Source organism: Cataglyphis hispanica, chromosome 24 (genome assembly GCF_021464435.1).
Source record: "Cataglyphis hispanica isolate Lineage 1 chromosome 24, ULB_Chis1_1.0, whole genome shotgun sequence".
NCBI lineage: Eukaryota > Metazoa > Arthropoda > Insecta > Hymenoptera > Formicidae > Cataglyphis > Cataglyphis hispanica.
The window spans coordinates 4,028,524-4,055,357 of NC_065977.1; the positions used below are offsets into that span (position 1 = coordinate 4,028,524).

The 26,834-nt window shown below is 32.3% G+C and overlaps 1 protein-coding gene across 8 annotated transcripts in view; it reads right to left on the bottom strand.

Annotated features, from left to right (window-relative positions):
- LOC126858197 (tubulin polyglutamylase TTLL5) overlaps positions 1-26,834 on the bottom strand; it is a 211,659-nt gene that overhangs the window by 33,624 nt on the left and 151,201 nt on the right. For all 8 annotated transcript variants that reach the window (XM_050608327.1, XM_050608329.1, XM_050608330.1 and 5 more), the window contains 2 exons: positions 5,238-5,494; positions 4,537-4,736 (listed from right to left, as the gene is read on the bottom strand). In XM_050608327.1, coding sequence (XP_050464284.1) covers positions 4,537-4,736; positions 5,238-5,494 — 457 coding nt within the window. The remainder of the gene's footprint in view (positions 1-4,536; positions 4,737-5,237; positions 5,495-26,834) is intronic.

A 26,834-nucleotide genomic window follows, 5' to 3' on the forward strand; every position in this document is an offset into this window, starting at 1 on the left:
CAAGGATTGGGCGAGTAGGATGATCGCCCAGGGCACCGTTTTTTTTGGGGGTCATAACGACAATGAACAAATCGAAATATAGGCCGACATGACATGCGCCTGCTTAATGCGCGCTCGCCAATCACGATGCTAATATGCCATTATTACATGGCGGCGCGGGGAAATCTTGTAAGAAGAGAACGAGTCAAAAGAGGTATATTAAGAACTATGATGGGGCATCGGGCTCTTCATCTTCTCGCTCGAGACAGAGTTCTTTAGGGTCTCTCCTTTGGTGACATGACTGTATGACATTTCTTAATTTTTGGCTGATTTGATTGTTAAATAAGAGAACTTTGGTGATATGATTGTATGATATTTCTTAATTTTTGGCTGATTTGGTTGTTGAATAAGTGTTCTTTCTCCAGAAAATGTCGCAGCATTATAAAAAAACTCTCCGGTGCCCAGAATTTAAAAAAAATGTAACAAGCAATGAAAAAAGTGCTAAGAAAATGGCAAATTTTTTAATTCACGAGCAGCGAGTAAAAACCGGAGAATGTTTGGTAGAGAAAAATCTCTCTGAACAAAACAAAATTTACGTCAAGGAGAGAACGAAAATAGCACAAAATCCAAAGCATCTCCGATTCCATCAAATCTTCAAAATGCAGATTATGAAGACATTGCCAATTGGCATTACCCATCACCCATCAATTCCGCAACAATTGATGAAATCATTATTCATAGATTTATAAACAATAAAATTCAAAATGAATACCCTCATAACAGAGGATACACAGAGTACTCATAGGGACTATACTCTGAGGGACAGTAACGGACGTCACTTTTTCAAAATACATTTTCAAAGAATCATGCTTAATGGAGAAATCTATAAACGAAGATGGCTGGTTTAGTCCCAGATAAAATATTGTTTTTGTTGTAAATTGTTTTGCTAAATCCGTAACTTTAATTTGAGCAAAGAATTTAATGATTGGAAACATTTATCGGAACATCTTAAAAGCCACGAAATATCCCCACGAAATGATCATTTATGCGCTATGAAAAATTGGATAGAGACTTCGAAACGCCTGAAATCATTGAGCGGAGTAGACAAACAAAGACAGTTTAATGACGAGAAAATGCAATGGGTTTCTATTATGGAGCGGTTAATCGAAATTGTTTTATTTTTATCGGGGCACAACTTATCGTTTTGGGGGAGTTCTGATAAATTAAACACTTCCAACAATCCAACAAAACGGTATTTGTTTAGGATTAGTTGAATTATTGCGGAAATTTGATCCTGTTATGATAGATCATCTTCGACGCATTATAAACAAAGAGATCTTTATTCATTATTGTAGTGAAACGAGTCAAAATAAACTGATTTGTTTACTTGGAGATAAAATTTGAAAAAAAAAATTTATTGATGGTAAAAGAGGCAAAATACTTTTCCGTCATATTGGACTGCACTTCTGAGTAAGTCATGTCAAGCAATTGTTTATCATATTTACGTCGACGTTGACAAAGTCCAGCTGTTTTATTGCCTATAAGCCAATAATTGACTTTATAGGAGAAGGGCTAACTAGCCTCTTTCTCGACATTATTATACAAAATTACGATTTAAATATGAACGATTGCCGGAACAGGAATATGATAATGGAGCAAATATGATTGGAAAAGATAAGGGCGTGCAATCGAGAATTTTGAAACAATTTCCAAAAGCTTTTTTTAATCCATGTGGTTGTCATAGTTTAAATCTAGTCGTAGCAAACAAATTGTAAAAAAACATCAAGATCTATATCTTTGTTCGGAATTCTCCAAAGATTATTTGTGTTATTCTCCGCCTCAACGAAGCGAGGGAATATAATGAAAAAATATGTCGAGTTACTGTCATTAAAAAAAATTTGTGAAACTCGATAGGAGAGTAGAATTTCCTATCTTAAAGTCGTTTGTTTTCAGTATCCAAACATGATAAATGTCCTCATTAAACTTTACGAAGAGACGAATGATCCAGTCGTTGCTAAAGCTCGTTAGCTGAGCACAAGGAAGGATTTGAGTTCTTATTTACACTAGTGATTTGGTACATCTTATTCCAAGTCAACATTGTAAGTAAGGCTATGTAGTCAAAATGGATATATCAAATGCGTCAAAATTGCTAGAAAAGTGCCTGACCTTTGTAACAGAATATAGAAATACTGATTATTCAACGGCGATAATTATTAAGGATATAGCTAGTGAAGCTGAGATCGAGTCAGCTTTTAAAGCAGTCCGAATTCGAAGAAAGAAAAAAATGTTCGGTTACGAGGCATCAGATTAAATGCCATCAGCTCCCGAAAAATTGTTCAAAACATTTTCTACCCAATGATCAATACTATTGAAAGTGCTTTAAAAACTTGCTTCGAACAATTCATTTAATATCACACAGGTAGTTTTTATATAATTTAAAAATTATACTCGATAAGAATAGACTGCAAAAAACATGTATTAACTTAGAAGTTACGTTGACAGATGGCGATAAATCTGATATTTCAGGAAACGAGTTAGAACAAGAAATTCTCAGTATTCGAAATTTACTAAATGATTCTGGTGAGCCATTGTTGCCATTGAAAATGCTTCAATTGATTTACGAGAATAACTGACAAGACATTTTTCCTAATTTGCGGACTGATTTTCAAATACTCTTAAATATTACAGTAACTGTAGTTTCAGGAGAACAAAGTTTCAGCAAATTAAAACTTATAAAAACATATTTGCATTCTACCATTTGAAGATAAATTATCGGATCTGGCAATATTATCAATAGAAAATTACTTTGCAAAATTCCTCAATTTCACAGAGATAATTCAACAATTTGCAGGTGCTAAAGCACGAAAAGTGTACATTTAAATATCGTTATAATAATACTTATGTTGGAGGGAGGCTCTTTAAAATTTTTTTAATCTATAAAAAATCTTTAAAAAATATAAAAAATAAAAATACTATACAAAAAAATTATAAAAAACTAAAATATGCAAAAAATTAGAAAACGTAAAAAACAAATAGAATACTGTTTGCCACATCCTCGTTGTGATCCCGGGTAATGCAAAGAGCAAACGCAAGAAAGCTAGAATGGGAAGGGGCTTTTTGATCTCTTGGGCATAATGTCATAATGCCTTAGTCCAGCCCTGAGTGTTGGAATGAAAGATGGTTAACTTTCATCTTTTCCTTATTACGATATGCACATCAATGTATATCTAAATAACCTCGATATTCCTTGTGTCAATATTAATTAAATGTCAAGCATATGCATATATACTACTCAAATGTAGAATGATATGTCGTAATTATCCGACATACAACATATGACTAGCGACTAACGACATCCGATTCCGACATACGACTTATTGTAGAAGAGACCTAAAAGTTGATAAAACGAATTGTGTTTTATTCTTGCCATATTTAACGTTGTAACGGCAAGTCATACTTGATTTCTGCCATCAATGGTTTGATATGGTAGAGTTTACTCGATATTTGCTACATATCCGCTGTCACGACGAAATAGCAAATAATACGCTATTTTTGCTTCATTATCTCTGTTATATTATATCGACAACAATGCTGTCAGAAATTAAAATTAATAAGGACGCAGACCGAAATCTGCTACAAACATAATTGAATTTGCTGACATACTGCTGGCATTTTGCTCTATCTAAGTATATAATGGATATGTTCTTAATATAAATAAATATATCAAGAATAACTATATATTGTACTTATAAAATCATATACTACCTCTTAATGATAAGATCTTGAAATTATTTGAAGATTTTTGTCAGCAAATTTTTGCTCAGCGAAAATATCAAAAAAGTTTCCGCAAACAAATTTGTTATCTTGAAATTAAAAGATTAATAGAATTGCATTTTTCAAATTGCATTAATTTCAAATGAAGTTTAAAGAGAAAAAAAAGAGAATTTTATAATTTAGTTACAAAAATTATATAATGTGTAAAAGTTAATATTGGGAAAACATGATGACCTTTTCAATATTTTCTACTGAAGAAAATCGTTTCTAAATAATCTCTAGATAAATAATCTCTAAATAATCAAAGAATTTGTAGTAAGTAGTGCAATGATTCTGGGAGATATTGTATAGAGAGAAACTGAATATCTTATAATTATATATATATATATATATATATATATATATATATATATATATATATGTGTGTGTGTGTGTGTGTGTGTGTAGGTGGGTATGTGGGTGTGCGTGTGCGTGCGTGCGTGCGTGCGTGCGTGCGTGCGTGCGTGCGTGTGTGCGTGTGCGTGCGTGCGTGTGTGTGTGTGTGTGTGTGTGTGTGTGTGTGTGTGTGTGTGTGTGTGTGTGTGTGTGTGTGTGTACACAGATATATATACATATATTTTTAAAAAGTGCTTATCATAAAAAATAATTTTTTAGTTTGTTTTTATCTCTGTGTGTGAATAATAAAATATATTTAATTATATTATTTTTATATTATAATATATTAATAAAAATGTTAACAAAAATATTATTAATAATTTATATATTAAAAAATTCAATTATTACCAAAACATGTATCAGGATGTTTCACGAATTGCTTTAAACCACTGACAATTCCAGATGCAGTAGCAAGGATTGACTTTATAATAATATCTTCTATTCGCTGCATTAGTGATTCTGTGTCTTGACCCATTGAACGCAGATGTCTTAGCAATGCTGACAATGTCCACTTGTGTCCTACATTTTCGGCGTCAGGATCTTCACTCCTAATCATTAAACTCTTTCTGTACATACCTTTTTATATAAATTTTTTCATTTATTTCTTTTTTATTTTTTATTTCTTTCTAATTTTGCCTTATTTTTATCTTCTTTCCCCTTTCATTGCATTCTTTAGTTACGCTTTTATATACTCTCATCTCATGCCTCTTATTTTATCTTTCTTTCGGTTTTTCTTCTTTCTCTATTATTTTCATTATTATTTTGCTAATATTATGCGAATTGTAATATTTGTAAATGAAATAGTAAGTGAGTAATTTTTATAATATTATTAAAGCAATTAATTGAAAATTTTAAAAAGTAGAATAATGTCAAACACATAAAATTGTCAATAATTTATATTTATAAGCGATTTTTACCGCAAGGCTTCCTCAGAACTGAATAACTCTAATATTATTGGCACTTAACTTAATTTAAATTATTGTTTTGAATTATATTTTTTATTGTAAAAAAATTTATCTTAATATTCTGACTGATGGTTTGTTACTTACTTTACGTAATCCACGTGAAATTTGTTTATACTATAATTGCAAAGATGCATGCAAGGATTCCAGATGTATTGGTTTCCGCCGTCATATTTAACAGCTGCAAATCTCACTAAACCTTCCTCATACAAATAAATTAATAGAGGATTGTAACTTGTTACGGCTACATAGAGACGCAAATCGCACTTGTGTCCATCAACTAAAAGCGGGTTATTTATGTATTGTGCCACAATAACCGATTCATCCGTCAAGATCTTCTCAGGCTGTAATAAACATTTGAACATAGATATGAGTATTAATGTTTATAAATTATCGATTTTAAAACTGAAATTATATTCTTTCGGTAAAACTGAAAAGAGAATCTCATTTTAATACTAACAAGGATCGCTCTTTATCAATTTTAATCTCCATTTTTGTGATGAATACATTGAATATAATTAAGTCTTGTAAGAGCTTCTCCAATGCGCCCTGTAAGTAATATTTTTTTATATTTGAAATTTGAAGAAATTTTAGTGTAAGATGTAAAGCATAAAGAAAGATACATTATTGAGCGGTATCATATAGTACAGAGCATAAATATAGAAACAGTAATAGCGAGAATTCTGCGTTCTTTTCATGACCTGCGCATTGTCAACATTTTTTTTCTAGTTTTAATTTTTTTTCTTTTTTTAAATTATTTTATATATATATGTAATATATATTATTTATTAGGTAAAAATAAATATTTGACATGTATGAGATACGAATATCTTCTTATATATTTGCCTGCATAAAATTCCTTTCTGAAAGTCTTCGCTTTTTTCTTTAAATTCTTTATATACAGGGTATCTGATAATAATCGCCCCACTCGTAATGTGCAGGTGGAGGATTAAACCAAACAGGAAAGTCCTATACCATTTTTTTGTATAACGCTTAATAAAAGAATTATTAGTAAAGTCTGGTTAATCATTGCTAATCTTTAGTCGGACGCACGTCGGTGAGCTGCGTGCTTGGTAGTGCGTGAGCGTTCAACTGTCACAGCGCGGCTCATTGACGTGCGCCCGGCTAAAGATCGGCGATATTTGGCCAAATTTTACTCAACAATAATTCTTTTATTAATTATCAAAAAAAAATTGTAAAAGATTTTCCTGTTTGGTTTAATCCGCCCTACTTGTACATTACGAGTGGGACAATTATTATCAGATACGCTGTATAACGGAGATAAAGAATTTGAATTTAATTCTTTACGTCATCTAACGTTATTACATTATTTTAAAAAATTTTAGAAAATGTATCAATTTAATGTAATAATTTTTACAAATAAAAGTATAAATATTTCTACGTAAAAATATTCCATTTATTTCACAATAATTTTATATAGGCAAATATATAAAAAGATATATGCATATTCAATATGAGCCAAATATTTATTTTTAATAAATAATATATATTACATGTACATATAAAATAATTTAAATAATACATATTACATGTACTTATAAAATAATTTAAAAAAAAAGAAACGAGAATAAGAAAAAAATGCTGACAACGCAAGTTTTGAAAACAGGGTTTTCGCTATTATTGTTCCTGCGTTTATAGTACTGCTTGAGAATGTACCTTTCTTTACGTCTTACATCCTATGCTAAAATTTCTCCACATTTCAAATATAAAAAGTATTATTTTGCAAGCGCATTGGACGAAAAGCTCTTACAAGGCTTAACTGTTTTCAATATAGATTCACTTTAATATAGATACAAAAAAGAAGATCAAAATCGGTGAAGAATCAACTGCGATTCCTCCTTGTAAAAATAAATTTTGCGATATTTCCCAAATTTCTCAAACAACAATTATATTGAGCACAAATTAGTGCACTATTGTATGTATTGTTATATATTTGTTTGCTAACATTGTAATAGACTGCGTTATTGAATGTAGTAATGTGAATACTTGTACAAGCAATCAGTTGATGAAAATTCAATAACAAACGACTAATGATGCTGATATATTGCGTTATCAACAACGTTAATTTTGTATATCATATAAATCATATTATTAACTCATGTGTTGCGACCTACTCAATGTTCAATTCTCCTTTTTCTATTTGGTCCTCGAAGGAATTTATTTCTGTTATAAAAACAAAACATAAAACGCACTTGCCCTATAAACATTCATGTTCTTATTCCGACTATCTAATATTTACAAACTTGCGATCTAAATATAAAGCTCTCCATTCAAAATGCTAGAATAATTATATAAATAAAACTGAAAGTGCAGTTAATGATAATGCGAATGTATTTTAATATTTTGTTAATTCTCTTAAAAACACCAGCCTCCTTCTCATATTTTTTACAATAACTGTTTTCATAATGACGACTGTATTATTTTTAATTGTCTCGCGGATTTTTTTGAATCGGTATGTACGTAGCTAGCAACTATGTTTTAAAGGAGATTGAATGCAAGCACGATTTAAACATCACAAATATAGATCCATCAACGAAATTTTTAATTTCATTTAAACTTATTAAATCTTAAATCAAGTCTTGGTATTGACGACATTCTTCCTGTGTTTTTCAAATTGTCCAAATATATCATGTCCAGAATTCTCTGAATTTTATTTAATGAATCGCTTGAGTATCACTAGTATTTTTCTTGTTATGGAAACTTTGCAGTTATTTTGATTTTTAAAAGTGGCAGAGCCCTGGTATCGAATTATAGATCAATTAGTAAGCAGAATATAATGCCTAAAATTTTCGAAAATATCATCGCTGATAAACTTTCCTCGCTTTTTAAAAATGCATTAGCGAATGAGCAGCATGGCTTTATGGGACGCTCCATTTCTACTAACTTACTTCTCTATTATGATTATTTAAATTGAACTATTGAGAATGGCTCTCAAATTGATGCAATCTATGCACACTTTAAAAAACCTTTGATAGTGTCGAACAAGCAATATTACTGACAAGGAACATTCGCGAAAATTCATAATTTAAAAATTTTTTAAAAATATTTAAAAAAGTAATTAGTAGAGCTATTTTGAAAAATTTTATAGTTTTTGAAAAATCCAGATACGCCATTGTAAAATGCATTTGAAATCATAAAATTTTTGTTTTAACAATGTTTTAAATATTTTTTTTTTTTTGTTTCGATAATATTTGCTTCAAAATGTAAAAATCGATTTTTTTTAAAGGGTTGTTTTCACGCCTAAAACCGTTTTTTAGCACCAACAAAAAATCGTTTCGTTATTAGGACCTATTATTCTATAATTATGCAAACTTTCAGATTTTTTTGAATTTTCGCCGAATGTCCCTTATTAAACTATCAAATTCCTACAATAATTATATCGAATTAAGATGCGGTGATTAAAAGGACCATTTCATATTTTGCAAGTGCACGTTTGAGAATCGAAATGTATTGCAGATTAGATATTATTGTTGTCGTTTTTCCGCATGTCCAATTGACAGTTGATGAGTTGAGAGGTGTAAATGTTTTATTGAGTTTAGTACGGTGTTTGATAGTTCAACTTGACAATTTGGTAGCACTTGACAGTTCGGTAACACTTTGTACATCGTGAGGTAATAAATATTCATAATACATTGATGTTTATTATAAAAAATATATTTAAAGTATATTTAAAAATGCGTGTCTGATTGATAGTCGATGATATGAGTCGAATTACGGCCTCGAGATACTCAGTGCTTCTCTTCTTATGGTCCGAAAGTAGGTGATTTTTCGGTAAAAGATCGCGATGTCTTAATTGAATTTTGCAACTGAATGCATGTCTTGCATTTAATCGCGGTTTTGAGAGCGCGCACAATCAGCTTATGAAATGCTGATTTTAAGCTGTGCTCTTGACTTTTTTGGTCGTTATTACGATATTGAAGTTTGGATTACGACAATGTCATTGTATCACATTGTAATATGACTCTCATGGCCCTGTTTTGCGCTTTTTGTAATTTATTCAGTTGTATTTCTTCCACATCAATTAACAGCGTCAGACAATATTTAAAGTGAGGCTACAATTGTCTTATATACACTTAATGTATACCGCTATATAATTACTTATTCTATTTAAAAAAACTTGTTTCTTTTTTTATTTTTTTTAGCAATAACAGTGATCTTTAAATCGTAATCTGTTATCAATAATTATGTCTGAATATTTCATTATTTTCACACGTTTTATCTCAGTTCCATCCAAACATTTAATTATAATATTACCTTATAATATTTCTTATACATCTTATTATATATTATATATTATATATTATATGTTATTATATATTATTATACAGAGTGTCCGATAATAATCGCCCCACCGGAAATGCGCAGGTAGAGTGAATTAAACTGAGTAAAAAAGTCCTGTACCATTTTGCAATTTTCGCAATAATTATTGAGAAATTAATTAAAAAAGATCGACCAATGCACGCGAATATTTAGCGCGCTACGAGAAAGGATAGCCCTCGCAGCATCGCGATTACTATTTTACGACACTCGTATGTAAACGTTGCTATCCGCTCCTCTCGCCCCTCTTTCACGGCGCGCCTAGTAACCGCGATGCCAAGAGGGTCGTCCTTTCTCGCAACGTGCTAAATATTCGTGTGCATTGGCCGATCTTTTTTAATTAATTTCTCAATAATTATTGCGAAAATCGCAAAATGGTACAGGACTTTTCTACTCAGTTTAATTCACTCTACCTGCACATTTCCGGTGGGACGATTATTATCGGATACACTCCATATTGTGTGGCAATTAATTTTGATTATTTAAAATGAATCTGCTGTTAATATGCGTTAATGTGCGTTATTCTCTGCGCGGAGTTTTTCCGCTAACGTCGATAGATAGCACATGGCCGACACTTACTCAACGTTAAAATCATTTGCAAATGAAATAAAGTAGATTAAGATTGGTTGTTACTGGTTGAATAGAGTCTCACGAATATTGATCGATATTGGTTGTATTTTCTTTTCGTTTTAATTTTTCTTATCAATATGTAACGTTATTCTTTCCTATCATACTATTATTTTTTTGCAATTTGTATCATTTGTTCTCAAGTACAATCACTAAGTAATAATTTATCAAACTAAGTAATAATTTATCAAATTATAATTCTTAGTTTTCTGCTTTTATTTTCTTTATTATTATTTATATTTATATTTATTTGCACATTTCGCTTTTTATTTCATATCCAAAATGGTAATTTTAACACGGTTACAACTATTTCAGACGATGCAGGAAGATCAAATAGACTGTTACAATTTATTTTTTCAAAAGTCAAACGTAACAGAATGCCCTTTAAAAACATAGCACGATTTGAAGCATTCTATAAGAGTATTTATATGTGTTATATCGAAAATGAGAGCAAAAATCCGCAAAGATCCTGATTCAGATTTATAATAAAATCAAGATCTTGCTTAAACCAAGAATTAAAAATTTCAGATTCAATTCTTCTTTTGTATCGTAATTCAGACAATAATCGTGATGATTTTTCTTCAGTTGTTCAACAGTATATTTTAATAATGCTAATTGTTCAAAAAGACGAAAAGTTGCAAAACTTCTATCATCTCATTTTTTTACAGAAGTAATTTATGGTACTAATGCAGCCATATGTATAGGTGTTCATAATGAGAGGAAAAAAAAACTAGCGAAACATATTGCAGAAGTCATTGCAGATATATATCATATATCAAAACTGATATTTCTCATTATTCGTATGTGTACAAATGACGAAGCTTTATCTTTTTTTGTAGAAGGAAAATTCTCCAAAGGAGAAGGGTCAATAAGATTTAATTTTTGGGCCAAAACACTTTTTTGATTGCATATTTATATATATATAGCTGAGGTCGAGAGCTTTCCAAAACACTCTATGAAATATCTTTTTACGTTAGGGAAAGTGAAAGTTATAAGTCCTCAAAATTTAAGAAACATAGGCATGTAGGAAGTATGAGAATTATCAACTATCTGATTTATGATTTTTTGTGCTAAGTAGCCAACGTAAAAAGTTTTTCGACCTCAACTATACAATGCAATCAAAAAAGTGCGACGCTCTGGCCCAAAAATCAAGCCTTATTCTATCTTGGCCTTCCTCCTTTCAACATATAATGATGCGAATACAATCTAAAGAAAAAGCGCTGATTTGTTTCCAAGTTACCAACAAATCCGTGAAAAAGACATTGTTACCCCGAATATAAAAAATAAATTTGCAGAAGTTCCTCTTCAATCATTGCTGGACCACTACTACTCGTATTCTCGAAATATCACAGTCCATCTTAATGATTACAGATAAATTATTGTTAGAAAATGTAGAGTTGATTGTGAAATGAGGATTTGATGATACTTTTGGGCAATTTCAATATAAGCTGAATTTAAGGATAGTGATCTTTTCATTACATTGGCTAGTGTCTTTGCAATTACAAAACTGCGTCTCGAGAAGGATATTCAATAATTTTATGGAGAAATCCTTGCCCGTCATCTATAAGATTTTGTAACCCTATACGCTTTCAATTTGTAAAGGAAATAAAAAAAACAATCAAAATTGAAAGGGAAAATGTTGAGATACAAATATCTCAACTGATTTCGTTAAGAAATACTATTAAAATCGTCAATAACAAATACTATTAAAATCACAGTAAAATATCGTCTCACACTTACTATGGCTGATGAAAAAATATGGAGCGGTCTTACAGATAATTGAAGTCAGATTTGTTAGATATAAAGCCAAAATATATGAACAAATTAGATTTTGTATGTAATCGATTTCTAGATAAGATTACTTTGACATTCGAAATATCTCCACTTTATTGTTGAATTAGAAGTTTCTAGTATCTATTGCATATTTTATATAGAATAGATATAAAAAAGTGGCTAGTTATCAGTAAGACCGATAAAGAAAAAGTAAGAAGTCGTTGTAAAAAGTAAAAATTGTAGATATTCCAAAGCAAGAAAGCGGAACAACTAATGATGGGAATAATGCTCGCCGATTTTTTGAAAATCCCGGAATGGTTAATATAATCACAGACATTGATGAAAATATGATTAGAAGTTCGGCATCATTTTAAAAAATATCATTTGTGACTTTTCCATAAATAAGGAAAAATTAATTTATTTATTGTCTCAAAACAGTCAAATTGTATATTCAATTAAGAATGAACCATGCTATAAGAGAGATCACTGTCCAGATCAACATAAGACAATCACATCGATCCAGTTACACACGTGATATATCGTCAGATCCACTAGAGCACACGCAAAGCGCACTTTGGCACTTCTGGTCATAAAAGGAATCTCGAGCACATAGACAACGCATTACGATGCCGCTCTTTCATCTCTATTACGACTCGGACTACTCTGCAGGATTGATTCACGGTATCATCTGATAACTTCTTATATACGGATGCCCACATATATTATCTTGCCCACATATGATATTTGTCATCTTATCCTATAGTCATTAGTTTTATTTATTTATTTCATAAATATGTTATAACGTAAAAAATGAAAGATATTAATATTATATGCGTTTTCAACAATACCGTTATTTTATAAAGATAGTAAAAATAATTATTTTAATTAAATCATTTCTTAGAAAAAATAACAAAAAATTACATACAATTACATCCAAAGCGTAACCCAAGTAACGTTTTATGGTTCATTTTGCCCATTTTAAACGTTCATGAACATGATATGAATGTCACATATACGATTTGAGACATTCATCAATGGTCAATATTTGGATGTGCGTAGAATATCCGATTTTGGACGTAAAAATTTCGAGCAATTTTATTTTGTTTTGTCGGCAGTTAATAATTGATATTACGTTTAAAAAACATCATTTCTTAGAGCAACCAAAAATGTTAGTTTCAAAACGTTTCATAATTCATCCAAATGACATTCTTTTGAAATTTATATTCGAATTATAGTTCGCTTATTGCGGCGCGCTACTCACTATTTATATCCTATCTGTTCGAAAGAGTGAAAATCGTTCGTTATTATCTGTTCTGTTTAAAGGGATCTGTAAGATCTGTTTTACCGATGAAAACACAAATATTAAGTTAAAGTATATAATCCTTTTGTTTATTATAAATATCGACAAATCTTTTTCCATAATTAAAGTATATGTAATATCGGAGTATGGTAGATATAATTTCATATAAAAAGTGAAAAAAAAACAAAATTACAGTTTTGTTATCGACTTCTGCCGTCAACATTTATTTAATACAAAAGATTTGTAATTTGCAAGTGCCTAATCAGTAGTTTCCAAAATCGGCATTTCATCAAAAAATATCTGTGAACTTAGAGAAATGAGTTTAGAAGCTTTGTAAAAAAAATTATCCAATGCATTTTCGTGCATATGTGTGAGAGATGGAGGCTCAAGAGTAAAACAGAGCAGTAGATTAGTTGCATGATGTCGTGATAGACAGCTGCAATTTTACATGACAAAGACAGACATAATCATACTATCTTCGTTTCTTTCATGTATGTAGAGGATATACATGCACGCAGAGTACGCACCAACATTATTGCATTTTCTCTATCTTTTTTCTTTCAATCATACACTCTGTCTCATTCTAATCGCTCGCTCACTATGTACTACATATCGTTCCATGCTCATCGCATATTCACTTACGTTCACTCGCGCTTCTCCCTCTCTCCCTCTCTCTCCTCCTTTCTCCATTCCTCCATTCTATTCTTCCATTTCTTCTTCTATCTTATTCTTATTTCCATCGTGAATCAATAAATAAATAAATTTATTTATTTTATTTTATCAACATAAATAAGACATGCAATATAAGTTATTTTCTTTTTATTTTATTATAATTAAATACAAGACATACACATATAAAATACACACACACACATGTATAATACTTTTTTATTTATAAAATACACAATGTTTCATTTATGCTCTATAAAATAAAGATGAATAAATTAATTTATTATCATGTAAAAAACTTAAATAAAAAGTATAAAAATGAAACAAATAAAAAAATATAATAATGACAATAAATGAATACAATAAAGAACAAGCAGATAAAAGAGAGAGAGAGAGAGAGAAGAGAGAGAGAGAGAGAAGAGAGAGAGAGAGCGAATAAGGAGCAAGCGAGGTAGCCAATATGAAAAAGTTTCTACATTTCACTCGCAAGGCTCGCTTTATTTATAATCTCTCGCGTTATATATCGTTATTGTAAAATTTTTATTTTTTTGCATTTATTGATTCGAAAATAATTAATGATATTTTATCGATTAAAATAATATGGACACAATATAAATCGGATATTTTTAAATCAAATTATAATTACTATTTTATTTAAAATAATCCGATTTATATCATATTTAGTGTCATTATAATCGCAAAAATGTAATTAATCCATTACAATTATTTTCAGATATATAAAATGCGAAATATAGAATTTTTATTTTCTATAGTAAGGTGACATATATACGTTAAAAATTACAGATAAAGGAAGTCTGATGAGCGAGGCTTTGGAACTCTTTGATTTGTCATCTTGCTTGCTCCTTCATTCTTTCTTGCTCTCTCTTTTATCGACTTTTCAACATCGGGATCATTCCATATCTACAAAATATAAATCTTTTATAGAATAAAAACTTAAATTTGCGACTTTTCTCATAAATTATATTAATGAAAATGACGGGCAATTTGTACATATTTTAAATAAAATTCAACTTATAAATTTTTACAAATTTACATTTAAATCCAATAATTATCTTTTTAAAATTTTATTAACCCTAACACAATTAAATGTAACTCATTTAAATCTTAATTATTCTACATTTTGATTTGAATTGTAATTTAAATTAAATTTTTCAATTTATACCTCTTAAAAAATAAATTTGCATTTTGCATTTTATCAGTATGAATATAAATATAATGGATTAATGACATTTTTGCGATAAAAATGATACTAAATACGGTATACTAAATATCGTATAATTTTTAATGAAATAAGTAATCATAATTAGATAATTGATTAAAAATAATCCGATTTATGTCATGTTCGGTAATGCGAGATCAAGAAAGAATGAAGCAGCAAGCGAGATGACAAACATCAAAAAATTTCAAAATCTCTCGCCAAGCTTTCTTCATCTGTAATATTTAACGTATATATGTCGTCTTATTATATAAAATAAAATCTCTGTATTTTACATTTCATAAATGTGTTACAAAGCAATAAATATCGATAAGATGAGTAGCGCTTACTTAATGGCGGACTCTCTTATCGCATACACTCGAATTTGAATCCGAAGTAAGACGTGAATCGCCGCTATTGCAGATACTTTCCTCCCCTGCACGTACAATCATAGTACGTGCCTGTGTCATCTGCATCATCCGGATATGTGCCCGCATCATCCGCACCATCTGGATATGTACTTGCGCTAATATGCGCAGAGGTACTCTTCTGCAATTTTTTTTTAAATCTAAAATAATTGCTAAATTGATTTTATACATAAAACATTACTTCTATTTTACGAAAAAATTATATAAAATTAATTATTTATGTATATTAATATAGATTATTCTGTATAATTGTACACAATAAAAAATTTCACAAAGGTAAAAAAAAAAGTACATAAAAAATATTCTTTGTACACAACAGAAAGTTGAAAAGATACTTATCTCTGAAAAATAATAAAAAAATTTTTCTCTAAAAAATAGAAAAACTAAATGAAATCAATAATTAACTGGCCAAGTATTTACAAGTAATTCAGTTTGTAAAGATTTGTAATTTGAAATAGTAGGTATTATAAAATCAATTTTTATAGAAGTGTTTTAGACAGATTTTTTCCTTAAAATTAAAACACATTTAATTTTTATTAACATAATGATTTTCGAAATAAGTTCAATTTTGAATAGTATATCACAAATTACATTATTTTAGAGTTTATTAAAGGTGTTATACTATAATATCATATCATATTGTTAATGTTAGGTGCAATTAAAATTCTTTTGATTTACAAAGTATATCTTACAAGATGTATAATTTGAAAGAAAATTTTTCGTAAACTCTAAGTCGGGGCGCGCATATAAAACAAACTTGCAAAACAAAATGTAATGTGTGTTAAAAAATAAATGCCAGAGGCGATCAATTCGTGTGCTGGTTGTTATTTCACACAAGATGCGATTTGCATATGTGTTAAAAAATAAATGCCAGAGACCATCAATTCATCAGCTGCAGAGGATATATTTGTACAAATATCACTTTATGTGTACTATGTCCTACTTTATAAACTAATAAATAAACATTCATATTTATGAAAATGTTTATAGTACTCAACTCTCGATCATATCGAATATATCGATAACAATGATAGAGATTTATTATTGTTTTTATCGTTATTCATAAAGCTTACCATGATGTGCAAAAATATCATCAAAAAAAAAAATCTCAATGCGAAGATTATCTTTATTGGAGACAAATAATTATATGATTGTGTCTCACAAGAATAGGCGATGAAGGTTCTACCCTTTACAATGTTCAAGATATTAGAAATTGAATATTCAAAATATTGTAAATTCATTATTTTGTCGCCATTAAGATAAATATGTAATGTATTGTAAATGTTTGTAAATTTATACTACAAATACATAAACATTTATATATATTATGTATTTATATATATTATGTATTTACATGTATATACAAGGTGTCTGATAATAATCTCCTCGTAATGTGCAAGTAGAGCGGATTAAACCAAGCAAGAAAATCCTTTATGATTTTTTTGTATAACGCTTAATAAAAAAATTATTATTCATTAAAGTTTGGCCAAACATTGTGCGGTGGGACAGTTAAACGCTCACGCTTTCTATCAAGCGCGCAGCCCAATCCGGCTAAAGATCAACGATGATTGACCAGACTTTATTCAATAATAATTCTTTTATTAAGCGTTATACAAAAAAATGGTAAAGGACTTTCCTGCTTGGTTTAATCCGATCTATCTGTACATTACGGGTGGGGCAATAGATTATAAGACATCCTATATATATATATATATATATATATATATATATATATATATATATATATATGTACAGGATGTCCCATTTTAAAAGTTCCACGCTCATAACTTTTTAGAATCAACGTTTAAAGGAAAACAATTTGGATAAAAGTTGTAGGGAACAAAGGGGGCTATCTAATAGTGACCTTGGATTTTACATTAAAGATCATTTGAAGGTCAACTTCCGTTTTTTAAATAAAAAAACCCTTATTTTTTGTTGTATATTCTTGTAGCTTATCTCGAGAGCTTTTCAAAACACAATAATAAAATATTTTTTCATTAAAAATTTTTTGAATTATTTTGTATCTTTATCTGACATATTTTAGAATAAAATATCTCAAAAATTATTTAGTGTTCAATAATGTATCATAATACTTTTATGTACTGAATAATAATATTAATCAAATGGTGTACAGAGAATAATTGTTTTAAAAAAAAATATGCAATTATTTGCAATATATTTTTTTTATAACAATTATTTATTTTTTCTTTATCGAATTTACAATTATCAAACACTAAATAATTTTCGAGATATTTTATATTTTATACTAAAATATGTCGAACTTCCGTTTCCGGTGTCGAGTAGAGTGCTTCGAGGTGGATTGACGTGTGTGTTTTAGTAGCTTTTGGGTGATAAAGTGAGGAGTGGAAGAGGAGTAAGTGTGATAGTGGAAGCGTAGGTGTGAGAAAGTGTGGAGAGGTGAAAGGGAGACAGTGGAGGAAGGTGTAAGGGCAAATATAGGGTCATAAAGAAAGGTATAGGATAGTGGCAGTTAGGCCATAGAGCATAAAGAACAGAAGTCGGTTAGTGGATAGAGATAAGAATCTTTGTTGAGGACGGGGGAGAACAAGATGGCGCAGTTCGCCATGAAGGAAGGGAAGGAACGAAGAGGTAGCTACGGAAATGTAGAGGAGCTTCTGAAAAGGAAGAGAGAGGAGCCAGAGTTGGGGAAGGGAGAAGAGGAGGTATTAAGAAGCAGGAAAATCTGGTATAGGGAGTGGAGTTAGGACGGATGGAGGGAGAAGGGGAGTTACAACACATGATGAAGAGCTGGAAGTTGGAAGTTGAGGAGGTAGTGAACGAAATGGCGAGAGGCATGAAGGGGTGGTGGAGGGAAGAAATGGGAAAAATGAAAGAGGAGGTTAAGGAGGGAATCAAGGAAAGGGTAAGTGAGGAGATGGAAAGGAAGGAGAGAAGGAAAGAGATGGAAGGAAGAAAGGAAAGAGTAGAAATGAGAGGTTGGAGGGAAATGGAAAGATAGAGAATGGAGATGGAAGGAAGTGGAGAAAGGAAGGGAATGGAGGAAATGGAGATGGAATGGAAAGGAGGAAAGGAGGAAGAGAAGTGGATGAGAAGGAGTGGAAGGACAGTGGAAGATAAGGAGAGTGAAGAAGTGGAAGGATGGAGGTGTAGAGGGAGGAAGGGAAATGGTAGTAAGGTTGAAAATTGAGGATCAAATAAGAGAGGTCTGGAATAAGAAGAAACTTCTGAAAGATAGGAAGGAAAGGATTTTGGAAGATTGGACGTGGAAGGAAAGGAGAATGAGATGGAGTTTAGAAGGGATAGCAAGGGTGGAGGAAGAAGGAAGGAAGGTGGATAGGAATGGAAATAAGAATAGATGAGAAATGGTGGATGGAAGGAAGGAAGGGATGGAATGGAATGAAAGTGGAGGAAGGATGGAATGGAGTGGAATGGAATAGGAAATAGTGGAAGGAGAGGATGGAATGGAATGGATGGATGGAAGAAATGGATGGATAGTGGAGGATGGAGAATGGAATAGGAAGGAAGGAATGGAGGGATACTGAGGAATAAGAAAGGAATGGAAGGAGAGGAAGGAAGGAAGATAGATAGATGGATGGAATGGAAGGGTAGAAATGGAGTGATAGGAGGAATGGAGGGATGGAGAAGAATGGAAGAATGGAACTAATGGTGGAGAAAGGAAGAAACAGTAGATGGATTGGAGGACTGAACGAAGAACAGGTGGAGGGGAGGAAGGAAAGGAGAGGAAGGAAGAAGGTGAAGGACAAAGAATGAACAAGGAGACAGGAATGGATGGATAGAAACAAGGTGGACAATATTCAATGGATGGAATGAAGGGAGATGGGGGGAATGGAATGGAATGGAGAATGAGGATGAAGATGGAAGGTGGAGGTAGATAGACCTGGACATCGAATCATAGTCAGATAGAAAGGGAAAGGAAAGGAAGGAGGAAGGTGGAAGGAAGATGGAAGGAAGGAAGTGGAGGAATGGAAGAAGGAAGATGGATAAGGAGGAAAGGATGGAAGAAGTGGATGGATGGAAGAAGAGTGAAGGGGAAAGGATGGAAGGAAGATGGAGAGGAAGAAGGAGATGGAATGAGAAAGGATAGAGAGGAAAGAAAGAAGAGAGGGAAAGATGGAGGAATGGAAGGAATGGAATGGAAGGATGGAATAGGGAAGAAGGAGGAGGTGGATGGAATGAAGAATGGAGTGGATGGATGGAATGGAATGGATGGAGTGGAAGGGTGGAATGGATGGAGGAGGAACAGGAATGGAATGGATTGGAAGACAGAAGGATAACAGTGGAGGATGGATGGAATGGAGGATGGAATGGAGGGGAATGGAATGGATGGAATGGAATGGAAGGGATGGATGGATAGATGAAGAAGGAGTGGAGAGGCAGAAAGAAGGGGTGCGCTGACCGGACACTGATAATGTGTACGCCTCGGTGCTGGTAGGTAGATTGAGCGATAAAGTGGAGAAAAAAGGATTGGTACCGCAGAATCAGACGGGTTTCAGGAAGGGGTTAGAGACGATGGACAACATATTCGTGCTGAATTATTTAGTGAATAGCTAGTTGAGCAAGAAAAAAGGAAAATTAGTGACGTTTTTCATAGATCTTAAAGCAGCTTTTAATTCGGTGGATAGGAGAAAATTGGTGGAAGCGATGAGAGAGAGGGGGTGAGGGAAGGGCTGGTCAGAAGGAGCGAAGATATTTTGAGGGAGACTAGAAATAGGGTGAGGAGGGGAGAGGATTTGGGAACAGAATTTTGGACAGGAAGGGGAGTAAGGCAGGGGTTTGAGCCCTCACTTATTCAATTTGGCGGACATGGAAGAGGTAATGAGTAAAGGAGGATGGGGAGGGGTTAAGTTAGGGACGATGAAGATTTATACCTTGCATACGCGGATGATGTGGTTTTGATCGCGGAGGAGGAGGATGGGATGAGGAATATGATTGAGGGGTTAGAGGGCTACCTGGAAAAGAAGGGATTGGAGTTAAATGTAGGGAATTCGAAAATATTAAGGTTTAGGAAAGGAGGGGGGGAGAGAAAGGAAGGTAAGCTGGAGGTGGAAAGGGAAGGTGATAGAGGAAGTAAAAGAATTCTCGTATTTGGTTTATGTAATGCAGAGGAATGGAGGGCAGGAAGCACAAATAAGAGATAGGTTAAGGAAGGGATAATGGAAGTCAGGTTTAGGGATTGGGAATAGAAATGGGTAAGAAGATTGGGGAAGAAGATTATGGCTCTTCGATAAACTGGTGTGGACGGTGATGGGGTAAGGATGGAAATTTGGGGATGGAGAGAGAGGAAGGAGTTGGAGAAGTTACAGGAAAGGTATTTAAGATGGATGTTAGGAGTGGAATGGGGAACCGGACTATATGATAAGGGAGGAATTGCAGAGGGAGAAGTTAAGAAGGAGGGCCGGGAGAAAAGCGTGGGGGTTCGAGGAAAAGGATTTATCGAAGTGAGAAAAAGAAAGATGTGGGTTCTTTGAAGACAGAGGTATGGGCATGGTGGAAGTAGAGGCGAAAAGGTCGGAAGGAGTGCTTTCTATTCGGAAGGAGACTTCGGCTATTATGTGGAAAAGGACATAGAAATGGATAAGAAGGAACGTTGGGAAAGGATAGAAGGGTCAAAATACAACAGGTGCTACGGAAAAATCAAGGAGAGTTGGATGCCAGAGTACCTGAAGAGTGATTGGGGGGAAAGTAGATGACAAAGGATAGCAAGGTACAGGTTGGGAAATGGAATGAGGGGGAACTGGTACTGGAAGGATGAAGAGAGTAAAATGGATCAGTGGAAGGAGGTGGAAACATGGGAGAGTGGAACAGGATGGAAAGATGGGAATGGAGGAGTGGAGGATGGAGAGAATAATAGGGAAAATGATTGGATTGAAAATTAGATAAAAGATAAGAGTTTAGAAGAGGAGGGATAGAGAGGAGAAGACAGAGAGAAAGAGAGAGAGAGAGAGAGAGAGTGGGCGAGAAAGAGAGGACTGATGTGGGATGTGTGAATGAGAAGTGTGAAAGGATTGGATACATGATATGAGCCGGAAGCGGAGGTCCCAAGCTAGAGTAGGGCAAATAGCGTGTGTGTGTGTATAGGTAGTTTAGAGATAGTTAGAGATTAAGTAATATAAATTAGAATTAAGTTAGTTGTAAGCTAGTGTTAAGATAGCTGTAAGTACTATGTAAGAGTTTGTAACCCCAAGGAGATTCAATAAATTATATATCTACTAAAATATGTCAGATTAAGATACAAAATAACTCAAAAAATTATTAATGAAAAATTACTTTATTATAGTGTTTTGGAAAGCTCTCAACATAAGCTATAAGAATATGCAATATAGAATAGGGTATTGTATTTAAGAAATTAAAGGTGTCCTTGACTTGACCTTAACGATACCATCCAAGGTCAAACCAATGATATCATTATGTTCCCCTCAAAACCATACAGTTTTTGTTTAAAATGTTTTTCTCTAAAATGCTTAGTTTTTGAAAGAAAAGGGATGTACGGGTCTAGGACACTTTATATAATATTTTATACATATACAAAATATAATACACATATATTTATATATAAATATGTATATATAAAAATATGAACACAAATGACCAAATGGCATTTCTTTTTAAAAAATATATAGAAGAGTACACGTTATAATGTAAGCAATATTCAAATTGTGTTCAAATGTAAGAAAAACACACATGTATATTTTACTATCACACGCTTAGATATGTTTAGATATATGTCAGACAATAAAGCAGTAAAAATATATTGTGATATTCTCATTTGAATATATGGAACACAATGCAAAAATTACGTTTTCTATTATGCAAGTTTGAATTTAATAACTTAATAATAATAACTTAATAATAAGTTAATAACTTAATACTGTCAGTAATAGCGGAATTACAAATGTCAGCATTATCGGCATTTTTAGTTACGTTTTTTAGATGAAGACGCCAACCCATCGGAATTCGCCCGTCGCTTAAAGATCTCCTTAAGATATAAAATAAAAATTAATTTATATATAAATAAAATTTTATTTTATTAAATTTCAATTTATATAATATATAGTAATATTTAATATTTATTAAATATTTAATAAATATTTAATATTATTATATTTAATAAAGATTTAATAAAATATATAATATTTATATTATATATCTTGTTGTAGCCCGACCAATTTCCCAATAGATTAAATATAAAAGATTAAGAAAGATTAAAAAAGAGTAAAGTAAAGCATAATGATTAATATAGCCCAAGGAAAAGTAATTAAGAAAGAATAAAGAAATAAAAGATTAGCAATAAAATTATGTAAGAGACACGATTACGAAAGGAAGCCACGGTCAAATTCTCGGAAGCTGAGTAAGCAGCTGATGAGGAAGACTGACAAGCGGAGCACGAGATATGCTCCGGCCAGGGTCACCACATTCCTTCCTTCCTTCCTTCCTTCCTTCCTTCCGCACGCACGCACGCACACACACACTCATCGCGTATAGCAAACAGTTGATTGAGCGCTGTAGCGGGGTGATTTAGAACAATCGTTCGTCTTTAAAGGATTTTTTCGTATTTTTGAAAGATTTCTAAGATAATTTTTTCTTTACGAAAATTTCATCTGAAGCTTAGTTTGTAAATTATAAATGGAAATAGTGAGCAAATTATGGGACGGGTAATGCTCGATCAGCTATAGCGAGCGCCTCGCGTAAGCGCCTGCATCGAATGGAAGTTGCGCCGCTCCTGCCTATCATATGTACCCATTCCGTTATTCGCTCACTATTTCCTTTTATAATTAGAAAACTAAGCTTCAAATCAAATTTTTGTAAAAAAAAAAATCGTCTTAGAATTCATTCAGGAATACGATCCTTTAAGGATACTATACTTGTTTTGATACATCCTGTATATATTTATAAATCATCAAATATTTTTTACAACAAATATAAAATTATGAAGATACTTAGATTCTTATTTTATCGTGAATTATAAATTGTGTAAAGTGGATTTTACACTAGAAATACACAAAATAATTGTTGACCGTTTTCAATTTCTTAATTAATTTTTTTATTTATCAAGTTAGAAACTAAATAAAAAGAATAAATTTTAGAGAAAGAAAAAAATAATAAATTGAAACAGCCAAAAATAATTTTCCGGTATTTCTAGTGTTAAACTGTGTAACGATACGACCATCGTTACGCGGCCGTCCACCCGCCGGACGCCGCAAACCGACCGCCGTCCCACGCTCACCAGTCAAGGGACCATCTGAGCGAAGGCGCTACGCGCCCTATCATATTTTAAAGCGGTGAGCGAAAATAAATATGTAATAATATTTGTTTACTTTTATAACCGGGTCGGCACACCGTACCGGAGCTCGGCTTGCGCGCTCGGGAAACCGCTCCGACCGTTTCCGAAACTTCCCGAGCCGCGGTCGGGCTCAACCGAATTGTTGGAAAACAATTATCGCGCCGACGCGATACCGCCGACGCCGGGTATAAAAAGACGCTCCACCGGCTAAAAGAGAAAATCTCATCCGCGCTCTGAAGTCGGCAAGACGCTCAGAGCAATCCAGAGACCTAGACGCTTACTAGCAAGATAGAGGTTGGGAGTACTCCGCCTCTGCTGGGCTTTCCCAGCATCTCGCCAAAAGTAAGCGCTCCTACCAAAATACCGATCGTCCGGCAACTACTCAAGCGGTGGGAAATTACCCGCCACCGACGGATATTCCCGTCTGCCGAACGCTCCGGTTCCGCTGCAACTCATCCCTGCAATTCCGGAACCCATATCGCGCAGTATTTCGCGCGTCGGCATAAAGCCGCCAGAGACTCGCCATTAATACGGCGACGGAATCCGCGCGCGTAGGGCCGTGAGACCGCCCTACGCACCGAATTTGGCAGTACGCGATTCGCCAAGACGCGAGGCTCCTGCCCCTCGCGTAGGCATTACCGCGCGCCATTACAATTACCCGGCCGACAGGTGCTACCACCCATCGACGCCGGGTATCGATAATCGCACGCGACCGTTCGATTTACCGCGTCCGATTGCGCCGCTCACGAGTGCCCTACCGCGTGCACTCGAGCGCATCACGCACCGAAATCGCACCACCGCCGTGCATCCGCAATTCCGCCTGACCGACGGACACGAACTCGCGCGTCACCCCCGGTCATCCGTAATATACCCGCATCCATACGTTATACATATTCGATACACATCCGACACACATTGTATACACTCACAACCATACGTCATCTACGCGCACATTCATACATATATATTATATACACATACGACACACTCTGTATACACTCGCAACCATACGTCATTTATACGCCCATTCATACGCTATACCGCGCACACGCATCCGACGCTCATTCCATACTTACGCACTTATATATGTATACACACTCATTCACACATTGTACATACTCTCATACGTAAATAAACACATTTATTTATTGTACACCCGGCTACGATACTTGCTATACCCTTCCGAGCCCTGATCCCGGCCGAGTTATCCAGCACCAGCGCTCAGGAAAACCGACCGTTACAACTGTAAAAAAAAGCGGGCATGATTTACTTAATATAATATTGCAATAATATATATTTAAATTAAAATATAATATATATTTACAAAAAGTATTTTTGAAAATACAGTTGAATTATTACAGCTATTAATTGAAATTAATATAAGAAATAAATAGAGAAACAAATAAATAAATAAATAAATAAATATATATATATATATATAATATATAAATATATATAAATATATATATATATATATATATATATATATATATATATATATAAATGTATATATATATATATATATATTTAATAAAATAAATATTTAATTTAATATAAATAATTAAATATATATATATATATATATATATATATATATATATATATATATATATTTAGGTGTCTTGCAAAGATTGTGTCAACGCTCGTGAGCGGGTAGAGCACAGTAAACTGAATAGAAAAGTCCTTTACCATTTTATGATCTGAGCTTTCTTTTTGTTGTTATACGATGTTAAAGTTAGCTAATCAGTTTTTGTCTATACAACAGAAAGCCGTCTCGTTACTATGATCCCCGACGTCCCTCCTTTGTTTTCCATTGTAGACAAGAGCTGATTAGCTAATATTAACATCGTATAATAACGAAAAGAAAGCTCAGATCAAAAAATGGTAAAGGACTTTTCTGTTCAGTTTACTGTGCTCTACCCACTCACGAGCGTTGGCACAATTTTGCAGGACATCTGTATATATTGTATAAATATAAATTATATAATAAAAACAAAAAGAAATAAAATTTAATTTATATAAATACGGATTCTGCATATGATAAAAGTATGATTAAAATGTTTTTTGTACATATTTTTTGTACACTGATTAATGAAAACAAAATAGTGGATTCTAATTAATAATTAAAATAGTTTTTAGATTTTGCCAAAAATGTTTTATATTTAAGACTGTAATTAAAATTAATTAAAATTATATATGTATAGATTTTTCCACATTTTGTATTTATATAGTAAAATAATTTTAAAGTTAATTTTATATTTTATTATTTTATTGTTTTATTATTTTTTATTATTTTTTATTATTTTGAGAAGAGACGTATCGCCGATTTTAATTTTACTTAATAAATTATTTCCTAGAGGAAAATTATTTGATTGGATTTTATGTCACGTTATATATTTAAGAATATATTTATGTATGTATGTATTTGTATGTGCGCATAGATATTTTGACTCCACATATTTAATTCATTTGTATCTAATAATTACTTTTTAAATGTTTTAAATACTTTTAAATGTTTTAAAAGAAGAAATGAAGAATACATATAAAGAATGTAAATTTTCTTCTTTCTTCCAGAATAACTTCTTCCGAATAACTTTTCCACAATAAAATTCTCCAGATTTTCAGATATAGAATTATTATCTTTATTATATGGTCTTCACCCATAACCCTGAGTAAGGGGACTATGTTATTCCCCACAGTACTGGGACCGTCCCAGTATAATAAAAATAATAATTCCCAATAAAGATAATAATTCTATATCTGAAGATCTGGAGAATTTTATTGTGAAGAAGTTATTCGGAAGAAACTATTCTGGAAGAAGGAAGAAAATTTACATTCTTTATGTGTATTCTTCGTCTCTTCTTTTAAAACATTTAAAAGTATTTAAAACATTTAAAAAGAATTTAAAAGTAATTATTAGATACAAATGAATTAAGTATGTGGAGTCAAAATATCTATGCGCACATACAAATACATACATACATAAATATTCTTAAATATATAACGTGACATAAAATCCGATCAAATAATTTTCCTCTAGGAAATAATT